This window comes from Pipistrellus kuhlii, unplaced genomic scaffold, assembly GCF_014108245.1.
Source record: "Pipistrellus kuhlii isolate mPipKuh1 unplaced genomic scaffold, mPipKuh1.p scaffold_m20_p_9, whole genome shotgun sequence".
Classification (NCBI taxonomy): Eukaryota; Metazoa; Chordata; class Mammalia; order Chiroptera; family Vespertilionidae; genus Pipistrellus; species Pipistrellus kuhlii.
Genome location: NW_023425595.1, coordinates 33460039 through 33473992, shown reverse-complemented (window position 1 = coordinate 33473992; position 13954 = coordinate 33460039). Strand labels below are relative to the sequence as shown.

Sequence of the window (13954 nt, the reverse complement as noted above, 5' to 3'; positions counted from 1 at the left end):
ACACTGGCTAGTGCTCCATGTTAACTTCTTTCTCATTGATAAACAGTCTAGTTCTTGTAGCCCTCATACTTCTCGGACTTTAGTCTTTATATTCCCAGGGATTATGTCTTCATTCATTGAATTAAGTAGACCTGAACCTCAGTTTCTCCAGGTTTCTTTCCAGGAAGTTAATTATAATTGCTTCATGGTCTAATCCTAGTTCTTTTTGTTAGGATTAGATACCTAATTTGCCTTTTTGTAAATTAGGGATATCAAATAATTGATTGTTTTTCTCCATCTTTTATCTTTTATCTTTTATCTTCATTTTCCTCAACTCTTAACTAAGTAAATACTCTTTACTTGTGCTTTTAATTTGAGAAACAATCTGTTTAATTAGGAAAAAAAACAATTTCACTAACTTGGGGCTTCGTTTTTTTTCCATTATTGTTAGAACCTTTGCAGATATTTTCCATTGAATTTAATTGCAGGTCTTTGTAAAAGTATTTTTTGAGAACCCAATGTAATGTGTTAACTGAATTATTTTTTTTTCCTTTTAATTTCAGTTGGAAAGACTTCCTTGATCACCAGATTCATGTATGACAGTTTTGACAACACCTATCAGGTATTTTGTTTTTGCCAACTTACTAGTTGTCTCTATTTTGTATGTTATAAGTAGTATATGGTGTCCCCACAAGAATATATACACTCTTAGAACAATTATTAATTCCAGTGGGTTAAATCTGAAAAGAAAGAAATGTCAGTTGAGCTATCTATTTTTAGTAATATTTACATCTTTTGGGACACCCTGTATTTATGGTGTTTTTAAAAATTTCACATGCAGTCATAGAAATAAAAGCACCTTGTAAAATGTAAAATGCTATAACATATAAAGTATAACTGATTTTGCTCATTGTTTTTGACTTCTTCATGTGACTTCTTTATCTCTTCTAAAGTATATTGAAAGATTATTGCTAATACCATCTGGGCTAGAAGTAGGAATGATTGTAAATATTCTCTTATAGAGATTTTGTTCTAATCTAGGATTCTGTGACATTTTGACCTTTACTTGAAGTCAAGAATTAGGAGACTTGGGAAATTCACCAATATTTGGAAATTAATACATTCCTAAATAACCATTGGATAAAAGACAAAATCACAAGGGAAGTTAGTAAATACTTTGAGACAAATGTAAAAGAAAACAGAATATATCAAAATTTTTTGGATTCAGCTTAAACAGTGCTATAAGGAAAATAAAATATTAAATCAATAATTTAACCTCCTACTGTAAAAAACTAGAAAAAGAAAACTAAATCTAAAGCAAGCAGTAAGAAGAAACTTTTAAAATGTAGGTTTTATTTTTATTCATGTATGGTAAAGCTAACAGATAGGGGATTATTGCCATTGCAAAGATCTGTTGTACTCACAGATCCCAAGAGGAAGATGATACTCCATGCCATGGGAGGGAGGCACATAGGGAAGCTCTTGAGTTGGTTAGAAGGGAAGGAGGGGGAACTGGGAAAAGTGGGTAAGAGCCTTTATTGTGGCTTCTGTGGGAAAGATAGGAGAGACCAGGTAAGCAGATTGAGGATTGCCTAGTTTGAATAATTTCAGTGGGTTTTGGAGTGCAGGAGCCATTCCTAGTTGTCTGGTACCTGGCTCTGGAATGTTTAGGGCTGGGGAATAGTGGCCCTGAATGAGATACATGAAGTGGTTGGAATTATGGACTCTGAATTGGTTGGTTTGCACATTAAAGGTGTTTTTACAGCAAGTTTACTGTTTCTAGGAATTGTGGCATTCAGCTGTGACTTATAAAAGTCTGCTACATATTAGCCCTAACCAGTTTAGCTCAGTGAATAGAGTGTTGGTTACTTAGCTGTAACCATCCAGATTACATCTCTTCACATCCATAAGAGACAAATTCAGGGGGCAGATTCAGCACCAAAGCCACACTGAAGCAAGGCCTGCCCCATAAGGATGTCTCCAGCACAGAAGTTCTCCCATTGTAGACACAACTGGTCCTCACAGTCAATTGGTCTGGAGGTCAATTCCTCCCAGTCTTACCAACAACAATCAAGGCTTAACTACAACAAGACTGTGCACATAGACCACAAAGTGGTGCATCAAGAGTGTCCACCTCAGGTAATAAGGGTGGCTGAGCCACTGGGCCCTATGGGATACCTAGCACACACAGCCACTCTATCAACACAGGGAAGCAGCCAAAATGTGGAGACAAACCTGTCACAAATGAAAGAAATGGAGGAAAGCAAACTACGGGATTTAGAGTTCAAAACCATGGTTATAAGGTTATTCAAGAATCTTCTAGAATACTCTGAGAAATATAGTGAGACCCTCAATGATATGAAAAATGACCAATTAGAAATTAAGCATACACTGACTGAAATAAAGAATAATATACAAAGATCCAACAGCAGACTAGAGGATCCCAAGAATCAAGACAAAGAGTTAAAATACGAAGAAGAAAAAAACACCCAACAGGAAAAGCAAGAAGAATCCAAAATTAAGAAGATAGTGTAAGGAGCCTCTGGGACTTCAAGAGTACCAACATCCAAATTATGGGGGTGCCAGAAGAAAAGAGAGAACAAGATAGTGAAAACCTATTTGAAGAAATAATGACAGAAAACTTACTCTACCTAGTGAAAGAAATAGTCCAGGAAGTGCAGAGAACCCCAAACAACAGGAATCCAAAGAGGACCACACCAAGACACATTGTAAGTAAAATGCCAAGGGCAAAAGACAAAGAGAGAATCTTAAAAGCAGCTATAGAAAAACAGTTATCTACAAGGGAGTACCCATACAACTGTCAGCTGATTTCTTAACAGAAACTGTGCAGGCCAGAAGGGAGTGACAAATATTCAAAGTGCCGAAACCAGTTTGGCTCAGTGGATAGGGAGTCACTCTGCAGACTGAAAGGTCCCAGGTTTGATTCCGGTTAAGGGCATGTACCTTGGTTGCAGGCACATCCCATTTAGGGGGTGTACAGGAGGCAGCTGATCAATGTTTCTATCTCTCTCCTTTCCTCTCTGTAAAAAAAATAATAAAATATATATATTTTTTTTAAAAAGAAAGATATTCAAAGTGATGAATAGCAAGAACTTTACAACCAAGATTACTCTACCTAGCAAAGCTATCATTTAGAATTGAAGGTCAGATAAAGAGCTTCACAGATAAGAAAAAGCTAAAGGAGTTCATCACCACCAAACCAGTATTATATGAAATGCTGAAGGGAATTTTTTAAGAAGATGAAGAAGAAAAAGGTAAAGATAAAAATTATGACAACAAAGTAACAAAAAATACATATCTATCAATAAGTGAATCTAAAAATCAAGGGAATAGCCGAAACCGGTTTGGCTCATGGATAGAGCGTTGGCCCCTGGACTGAAAGGTCCCAGGTTCGATTCCAGTCAAGGGCATGTACATTGGTTGCGGGCACTTATCCAGTAGGGGGTGTGCAGGAGGCAGCTGGTTGATGTTTCTCATTGATGTTTCTAGAACTCTATTCCTTTCTCTTCCTCTGTGTAAAAAATCAATAAAATATATTTTTTAAAAATAAATAAAAATCAAGGGAATAAAAAATATGATGAACAGAGTAGCTATTGAATATAATAGAATCAGGGTCATAGAAAGGGAGTGGACTGGTAATTCTCAGGGGGAAGGGTGTGGAGGTTGCAGGAAGAGACTGGATAAAAATCTTACACCTATGGATGAGGACAGTGGTGGGGTAAGGGCATGGGGTGGGGTGGGAACTGGGTGGAGGGGAGCTATGATGGGAGGGGAGGTGGTGGGGGAAGGAGGAACAACTGTAATAATCTGAACAATAGCCATTCATGGTAAAACAAAACAAAACAAAACAAAAAAAACAAAAACACTACAAACTAGAAATATAAGGGATCTTCCTAAACATGATTAAGGGTATCAGTGAAAAACCACAACAAATATAGTTAACCTTAAAAGACTGAATGCTAGCCCTAGCTGGTTTGGCTCAGTGGATGGAGCCTTGGCCTGTGTTCTGAAGGGTCCCAGCCAGGTTCAATCCAGCCAAGGGCACATGCCTGGGGTTGCAGGCTCGATCCCCACTAGGGGGCGTTCAGGAGATAGCCAATCAGTGATTCTCTTTCATCATTAATGTTTCTATCTCTCCTTCTCCCTTCCTCTCTAAAATCAATAAAGATATATTAAAAAAAAAAAAAAAGTCTGAATGCTTTTTTGTAAGATCAGGAACAAAATAAGGATGTATTTTAGTTTGAACTGCATAATCCTATATAATAAAAGCCTAATATGCTAAGTGTCTGGCTGACTGGTTAGCCATTCAACCAATCAAAGCGTAATATGTTAATGATATCCTAAGGCCACTCAGCTGCTTGCTATGAGGTGAACTGACCACCAAGGGAAGATGCTCTAATCGGTAGGTCAGTTTGCTGCTGGGGTCCAGGAGATCCGGACGGAGAGAGATGGACTAGACACGCCCTGGAGCCCTCCCGTAGTCCCTCCCTGGCTGGCCATCCTGCATCTCTCCCTGGCCCCAATCGTGCACCAGTGGGGTCCTTCGGCCTGGCCTGCACCTTCTCCCAACCTGGGCTGAGGGACCACACCAGCCCCTGCCAAGTCCATGAATTTCGTGCACTGGGCCTGTAGTTGTAAAATAAAAGAACAAACAAAAAAGAAAAAGTAATCTTTTAAAAAATGCTTTCACTGAGACCCTAAGCACATGCAAAACTTTTCCTGTATGAACTTTTAAAAATATATATTTTTTTATTGATTCCAGAGCGGAAGGGAGTGTGAGAGAGAGATAGAAACATCAATGATGAGAAAGAATCATTGATTGGCTTTCTTCTACATGATCAAGGCTGAATTCTGGGCATGTGCTCTTGACTGGGATCAAACCTGGGACACTTCAATTCATAGGTCGATGCTCTATTTACTGAGCCAAACTGGTTAGGCCTTTCTGTATTAACTTTTTGAAATGTTCTTGTTAAAATGAAAATAATAAAATGGCTCCTTTAAATATCTATTTTATATCTTGTTACTGTGTAGTTAATATAAAAACTTGATTTCCATGGTTTTATCATAATTCTAGAGGCCTGGTGCATGAAATTTGTGCACTGGGGGGTGGGAGGGAATCCCTCAGCCTGGCCTGCATCCCTTGGCAGATTAGGACCCCTTGCTCCTTACTGCCTGCCTGCTTGCTGCTCCTTATTGCTGCCTCAGAAGCGGGAAAGGCTCCCACCACCACCACTGGACGCACCAGCTGTGAGCCCAGTTTCTGGCTAAGCGCCATTCCCCCTGTGGGAGTGCACTGAACAGGAGGCAGCTCCTGCGTTGAGCATCTGCCCCCTGGTGGTCAGTTTGCGTCATAGGGACCGGTCATTCTGCTGTTCGGTTGATTTGCATATTAGCCTTTTATAGGATATCAAATGTTAATCTGATTAAAGGAATGATTACTTTTCATAGTTATTAACTGCCACTGTCTCAATTATTTGTCAAACCATTTTTATTTTTCTAAAAGTTTCTAGGGTAAATATAAAATCTGAATCTAGTCCTATTTTTGGTATGTATTTTCCCGGAAGTTTAGTATGCTTTTTACAAAGTAGATCACCCCCAAAATCAATGAATTAATTAACACTTAAATAATGTGAAGCTGTAAATTAATATACATGGTTCTTTAACCTTTGATTTCTTCTACAAGTATTGTCTTCTCCATTTTCATAAAGGAGATGAACGTGAGGCAGCAGTAATGTCTCATTTATCTTTTTTTTTTTTTTAATCTTTATTGTTGGAAGTATTACATAGGTTCTCCTCCCTCTCTCCCCTCCCCGCCCCAGGTTAACCTCTTCCAGCTTCCTCCCACTCATTTATCTTTTATAAAGGTTTGAAGTAGTTTCATGTCAGTAGCATTCAAGATGCTGCAATAGCTGATGTTTATTTTCCCTGGATTTTTTTTCTGTTCTTCCTGCTATTGATTTCTTTGCCATAATAACTTTGCTTGGTATAAAATTAAATGAAAAGAAAAGCCGCAATAGGTTGTTTTTCAGGTTAATTTTGAACTTTGAGTTGAGTGGTTTAAATGTCCCCATACTAGGAGGACATAGTGGAAGAAAGGGACTATTGTATATTTTATCGTAACGTTTGACTTTGTACTAATTTTTAAAAAAAATAAACGTGTTGGCTATGAGATCTGAAAAATGACAGTTTCTGTTTGTAGCCATTAAAAATTATTTTTGGCTGTATTTAACAAACTTAATAACAAGTGACATGAGAATTATTTTTAGGTGAAAGAGAGTTTATCAGTGAAGGAGTGGGACAGACAGTTATTCCATAGACAGATCAGCTGAGAACTTTTTTTTTTTAATGTCAAATAATTCAGGACGTGTGTGGCAGCTCCATGATGATCTGGGACCAAGACTCCTAATCTTCTGTTTAAACAAACAGATTTAATATGACTTTCATATTGAAGTTTGCCTCATGAATATTGAATGTTTCCTAGAGTTCTGTTATCCACAATCCAGGCAGTTAGGAGAAGTAAGACAAAACCAAGGGTACACCTACCAACTCAGAGAGCCCCATTTATTTAAAACTCTGAGAAGACTGGAAAATATATATATATATATTTTTAATATATTTTATTGATTTTGTACAGAGAGGAAGGGAGAGAGATAGAGAATTAGAAACATCGATGAGAGAGAGTCATCGATCAGCTGCCTCTTGCACACCCCCTACTGGGGATATGCCCGTAACCAAGGTACATGCCCTTGACCAGAATCAAACCTGGGACCCTTCAGTCCCCAAGCCTACGCTTTATCCATTGAGCCAAACCGGTTTCGGCTGGAAAATATTTTTTTTGATGGAAAAAGTATGGATTTAAATAAATGTTTATGTTAAGGAAGAAGGGGAAGATGGATATTTGTATGGGAAATTAGCTGCTTCTACCATAGTGAGTAGATGAGGTTCTCCTGATGAGGTTTCTTAAATATAGCCGTATCTCTGCCCTACCTGCTTTGGCTCAATGGATAGAGTGTCGGCCTGCATACTGAGGGGTCTCAGGTTTGATTCAGGTCAAGGGCATGTACCTTGGTTATTCCTTAATAACACAAACATTTATTTAAATCCATACTTTTTCCATAAAAAAAAAATTTCCAGTCTTCTCAGAGTTTTAAATAAATGGGGCTCTCTGAGTTGGCAGGTGTACCGTTGGTTTTGTCTCACTTCTCCTTCCTGCCTGGATTGTGGACAACAGAACTCTAGGAAACATCAATCAGGAGGCAGCTGATTGATGTTTCTTTCTCATCGATGTTTCTGGCTCTCTGTCCTTCCTTCTCTGTGGAAAATCATTAAAATATATTTTTTTAAAAATGTAGCCATAGCCGAAACCGGTTTGACTCAGTAAATAGAGCGTCAGCCATCTCTCATTGATGTTTCTAACTCTCCCTCTCCCTTCCTCTCTGTAAAAAAAAGCAATAAAATATATTTTCTTAAAAAAGAAAGAAAATTCATGTATCTATTGACAATGGATTTTTCATAAAGGTGTACTGGGCCCAACCTACAGAGTTGGAGGAAATATTTGAAAGTTACATGTCTAGTGTTTAATATTTATAATTCTACATAAAGAACTCTTACAAATCATAATAAAAATGACAGACTCATTTTAAATGGGTAAGGAACTTCAATAGGCATTACTTCAGAAAGGATATACAAATAGCGGATTACACATGAAAAAATTCTCAACATCAATAGTCATTAGAGAAATGCAAATCAAAACCACAATAAGATTCCACTTCACACCTACTAGGTTAGAATTTAAAATAGTGCAGCCACTGTGGAAACGTCTGACATTTTCTCACAAAGTTAAATACAATTATGGCCCAGCAATTCCACTCCTAGATATAAACCAAGGATAATTGAAAACGAATTCACAACAGCCCGCTCCGGGCCTCTGGGCAGTGTGGGAAGGCGGAAGGGTGGCCCTGGGTTGGAATGAAAAGGCAGCTCTGGCCAGAGCGAAGGTGGTGCCGGCAGCCAGGGGAAGGAAGGCCCATTCTTGCACGAGTCTTCATGCATCGGGCCTCTAGTTTAAAAATAAAACCCATTTTTAAAAATGTATCTGTGTCAATGTAAGTTTATCAATTACAATAAATGTAACATTCTGGTGGGTAATGTTGGTAATAGAGAATGCTATGCATTTTGGGGAGTATATCTTCTTTTCAGTTTTGCTGTGAACTTAAAACTACTCAAAATAAAGTATTTTTAATTTTTAAAAAGTGGTTAAGATATCTAATAAGCGTATATTAGGAAGAGCTTTTATTCCCAACCATATAACAGAAGTTTTGTGTCCTTAGAAAAGTTATTTAATTTCTCAGAACTCCAATATTGTTATCTATACATTGAGAAAAACAGGGCTAATGATAGCTACCTTATAGAGATTTATATTTAACTTGTTTGTTTTGGTTTGGTTTACAGGCAACAATTGGTATTGATTTTTTATCAAAAACAATGTACTTGGAAGATCGAACAGTGAGTAATGTTTTCCATGTGCAATTTTCTTCAACACTCTAGGATAGAAAGCGGTGATCAAGCTATAATCAATGATTGTCATCATAGAAAGTACTTAGCAAACTTGCCAAAGTTAATTTATAGGTCTTGAGAAAAACTTATTACAGATTGCATGGGTCTTAGCACTCTGACTTCTTAACCCCAAGTGAAATCCAAAAATGAGAGAAAGCCAAGTTATTTATAAAACCCTGAAGGCCCTAGGCTTGTTAAACAGAATTTGTCATCCTGATTTAGAAAAAATGGTAACAAATATAGCATTGAGATATTTAAAGCTGCTATAGACCTTTTGAATGCACTAGGAAAGATTTCATTTGACTTGACGAAACTTGTGAACTTCAAGGTTTTATTTGTCAGAATATGATATATACCAAAGTGAATAGAAAATGGTTAATATGTCAAATTTTAAATAGAAAGAATGTGTATTTATTTGTGGGATTTATCTTCCATCTTTAGGAATGTTTCCTTTAAGTACAATGTAAATTCTGTATTCTAGCCCAGTATCTCTTGAAGGTTTCTATCACCTAAACAGTGACTGTCTTAAATACAATATTTTGGGATCTATACCCCAAAACATTTTATATCTAATGCTGTTTCTTATAAGTGTATGTTTTCTTTTGATTATTTTCTTTTATGTTTTAATATAGTAGCATGCCATTTCTTAACATTTGAAAGCTTAGAAACAGCTTTATAATTATAACTTAATGCCTGTTTTCAGGCTTTTCTTTCTCAAATGTAAAAAGTAAAAAAGTAAAATTTTTATGTAGGGTTGCAAAAAGATAATCCTCTTTTTTGTTAGATTATATATAATGTTCTGGGAAGAAGTGTGTGGGAGAAACATAAGCACAGTAGCCAGAGACCCAATTTCAGAGTGTTCCAGACCCAATAGAAAAGAGACACATTTTAGCTTCTGAGAGTCTTTCTGAGAAGCATTAATTCCTTTTTTGTGATAGCCTGGGCTGCTCATTGACTTTTCCCTTTTATGCTTACTGTTTGAACATGAACAAAGTCTACTTTTTGCTATCCAGAAGGCATAGGATTCAAAAAGAGGTTATAAAGAAGGGGGTGGCGGTGGGGGAGGAAGGAAGCTGTATTTCTGATTCTGTAAAGAATTTGCCATTGCCATTTTTAAGTCATGTATTTTCAGATACATTTTTATATTACTCTCTTTTGAAAAAGGAAAGTTTTGTGTTTTCATTCCTCACATCCCTGCAACCTTTTGCATGAGTCTTTATTTTACCTCCTTTCTACCCCCTTTAAAAAACATTATTTCTTTTTTATTTTTAGTATGAATTTTTTTTTTTTTTTTTTTTTTTTTTTTTTTTTTTTTTTATTCATTTTTTCCCATCCCACAGATCAGGCTGCAGCTGTGGGATACTGCGGGTCAGGAACGTTTCCGTAGCCTCATTCCCAGTTACATCCGTGATTCTGCTGCAGCCGTAGTAGTTTACGATATCACAAGTAGGTATTTTGCAATGGGTTGACCTTCTTGCTTGTTTGACTGATTTTGTTGTTAGGTACGATTGCAATTATGGGACACAGCAGGTCAAGAGCGGTTCAGGAGCTTGATTCCTAGCTACATTCGTGACTCCACTGTGGCAGTTGTTGTTTATGATATCACAAGTGAGTGGGGGGGAATTATGCATTTCTAATCTTCTTTCAACCTGTAGCTTAGCTGTATGCATGTTCTTGTCTTGTGCTTGTTTTCAATACTGGCATGCAGGAATGAGTTTAAATGAGCAAACCTTTTCACAGATTGGCTAGGTCAGAAATATTTGCTTGGTGTTTGTACCAATACCATTTATTTCTACTGTGCCACATTTTTTGTCCTGAAAATTTTCCTTTGGGTTCAATTATGAATTCTCTCCAAGGCTTTCTTAATATCCTATTATCCCTAAGTCACATCATAATTATGGTTGGAAGAACATCTTTTTTATTTAACCTGATCTCAGACTTCTCTAAAATAAAGTAAATCTGCATTTAAGCCTCTTGCCAAGTTTTCCTAATCTTCCAAGGCTTCTGTTGAGGCTATTAAAAACTTCTCCTAGCCTATTTTTCCCTGCTTTCCCCTTACAGCCATTCTTTTTCTATAGAGGAAGGCAGAGAAAACATAATGTGCCATCTTATATTAATCATTTTCATTTGAATATCTGGATTCTATGATTGACTGGCTTGCTTTATTGCTAACAAATTACACTTTCATTTCTCCCCAAGAAAATAAATAGGAGACTAAAGTAATGTTCTTCCTTTTTATTTTCCCTAGAAACTGAATAATGCCTTTAGAATTTTATGTGACTAAATGTTCAATGGAGCATTGGTGACTGATAAGGAAATGCTCTCTGATTAAAATTATCTTTATAATTGTTTTTAAAAATATATTAGGCAATATTAAGCATCATTCCATCTAGTGGTCCATAACTTATAGAAAAATCAGAGACCTTCAAAAACATAGCAACAAACATTGGTTTGAGTAATAATATTCTCATACATTTTTACACAACTGCTCAACCAGAAGTCATATCTACTTAATAATAATTGCAATAGCAGAATTATAAATTACAAATTTGCATTCAGACTTTTTTTTTTTTTTTTTTTGGTTAGGTGCTATATGCCATCTTTTCTTGAAACTTTACTTTGGGTTGCTACTTGTTTAAAAAACTGTATGTTCATTATTGTGCATTGACATATTTTGCAGCTTTAAAATGTTTGTGCTTACTTTAACCAGATCAAGTGAATTGTATGTATTTTTCTTTAAAAATTGTGCACATGAGGTTAAAATATTAGTAAACTATTTTCTTTAGCTACTATAAAAATATTGAAGTATTCTACTTAGAATCTAGTGCTAGAAAAGATGGATTTTTTTAAACAAGTGATTCTGGTGCATTAAACAAACTTCAAGTTAAAGTAATCACAAACTGAATAAGAATGCAAATATAGAGTGGTGTTGAAAGCTATTTAAAGTCTTTCCAAATTTTCTGGATGTGTTGGGTCTTACTGGCTGACATACTTTTGGAGATGCTTTCTTTGTCATGTTTGGTATGTGTAAGTAATAAAAAAACACATTGTGGCAATGTAACACCATATTATCTGCCATAGCTGTCCTTATATTAAAAAATATTTCAATTACATATAGTACATTGCACTCATTTAGTTGTGTTCAACATTTTAAACCACTAATAAAAGGAACGTTGAGGATTTTATATTTGTGATATGTTTAGGCTATTGACAGTTATACTCAGATAAAATGGAGTTATGTTAGAGGCACATTAAAAGTGGGTCCTAATGTGCCAGCCTCCTTTCAATTTCCAGGGCTTTTTTCCCTCCCTTTCTCTCTCCCTTCCCTTCTTCCTTTGTTTACTTTTTGGTCCATCATGGGGGGAGGCATTTATAATAACATTGATGTCTCTATCCACCCTTTTATACCAGATGTTAACTCATTCCAGCAAACTACAAAATGGATTGATGATGTCAGAACAGAAAGAGGAAGTGATGTTATTATCATGCTAGTAGGAAATAAAACAGACCTTGCTGATAAGAGGTATGGAGTGATTTTGTATGTATATGAAATGTTTGGTTTATTTAAGTAGTCTGTTACTTTTAATGTTACTGAAGAATTGTTTTTAAAATAACGTATTAAATCCTTAAGTTTATTACCCCCCCCCCTTTTTCTTTAGTGTAGGAACCTAAAATATAAAACATTAAACTCAGCCCTTAAATGAAAATGAGTATTTTTGTTTTATAAAAGCCCATGTATAAGTATAAGTAACTCTTGTGCACGATTTGTTTACATATAAAGCTAAATTTTGCATTTATAGGCCTCATAAATATGAGCAGCATTCTGTTAAGGAACAAAATGTTTCCCCTAGCTGGTTTGGCTCAGTGGATAAAGGATCAGTCTGGTCAGGGCACATGGGTTGTAGACTCCATCTTCAGTAGGGGATGTGCAGGAGGCAGCTGAACAGTGATTCTCTCTCATCATTGATTTTTCTATCTCTTCCTCTCCCTTTCTTTCTGAAATCAATAAAAATACATTTTAAAAATTATTAATAACAACTATATACACACTCTTTTGGTAGTCTTCTTATAAATATTAATTATAATTCAGTGGTGTGTTTTTTTTTTTCTTTTTTAAGTTGTATGGTTGAACCAGACTATGTAGTTGAACTGAATAGTTTGATTGTGATACCTTAGTCAAATGAGGAAAGCCATATTCAAGTCACAGGATGCAAAATCTATTAACATTCACTGTCAAACCCATGGCTTCAATATCTGCTTTTAGCATTTCTAAGTAATCTTGATGTTCTTTCTGCTTTAAATAGTCTTCACCATTTTACTTAATAGTATAAGCTTTTATTACTTATTATTTGTTCATGAATCATATTGAATTCAGGTAATAAACTTGTGCTATTAATTAAAATGTTGCAAAGAAATCCACTATGTTCAAAGATTTGTGGAAATGTTAAGCCCATTGCTGGCCAAGGTACTTCATTTGGAATTGGCAGTACATTGACAGAAATTTTATAATAATTTAAAAGTAAATTCAAAGTATGTTTTCATCTTTATAAATTCTTAGCCGAGGACATTTTTCCATTGATTTTCAAAGAGAGTAGAAGGGAGGGGGAGAGACAGAGAGAGCAACATTGATGTGAGAGAGAGACATCGATTAGTTGCTTCCCGTATGCGCCTGTAACCAAAGTGACTGCCCTTTATTGGACTCAACCCTGGACCCTTCAGTCCACCGGTCGATTCTGTAGTCACTGAGCCAAACTGGCTAGGGCTAATCTATTCTTTATGAAAAGTTAAATGTCACTTTCTTTGAGAATTACCTTTTTGGGGATAAAACATGAAGGAAAGGCTAGAATATATTTTTCAGTGTCTCAGTTTAAGCACCTAGATGTTCAGTACTCTCTTTCCTATAGTCCAGTGATCCCCAAATGTTTCAAACCTGGTAATATGGCTTATTAGAACCTCTTTAAAGATCCTGATTATAGCTGAAACTGGTTTGGCTAGTGGATAGAGCATCGGCCTGCAGACGTGAGGGGTCACAGGTTCGATTCCAGTCTAGGGCATGTACCTTGGTTGCGGGCACATCCCCAGTAGGGGGTGTGCAGGAGGCAGCTGATCGATGTTTCTCTCTCATTGATGTTTTCAACTCTATAACTCTCTTCCTCTCTGTTAAAAATCAATAAAAAATATATATATTTTTAAAAAGATCCTGGCTATAAAGGATCATGGTCAATTTTTTAAATTTGGGCAGTTTTAATCATATTTCTAGGTACTATGACAGTCTAAAATAGGGCCTTTGGAAATCTATTTTAGAGAGTTTTCCTTAGTGATTGTGACAAAATCAAACCACAATTGGGGTCATTGTTATAACTAACATTCAACCATTTTATTAGGGTTACTTATAGTT

At 36.1% G+C, this 13954-nt stretch overlaps 1 protein-coding gene across 2 annotated transcripts in view; it reads left to right on the top strand.

The window, feature by feature from the left end:
- Positions 1 to 13954, top strand: part of RAB6A (RAB6A, member RAS oncogene family) — a 45045-nt gene that overhangs the window by 19100 nt on the left and 11991 nt on the right. Inside the window, exons 2-5 of one of the 2 annotated variants that reach the window (XM_036426301.2) lie at positions 543 to 601; positions 8452 to 8505; positions 9897 to 10002; positions 11968 to 12079. In XM_036426301.2, the coding sequence (XP_036282194.1) occupies positions 543 to 601; positions 8452 to 8505; positions 9897 to 10002; positions 11968 to 12079 (331 nt within the window). Of the gene's footprint in view, positions 1 to 542; positions 602 to 8451; positions 8506 to 9896; positions 10003 to 10058; positions 10165 to 11967; positions 12080 to 13954 lie in introns of both variants that reach the window. The other variant, XM_036426300.2, reaches the window with a different exon arrangement.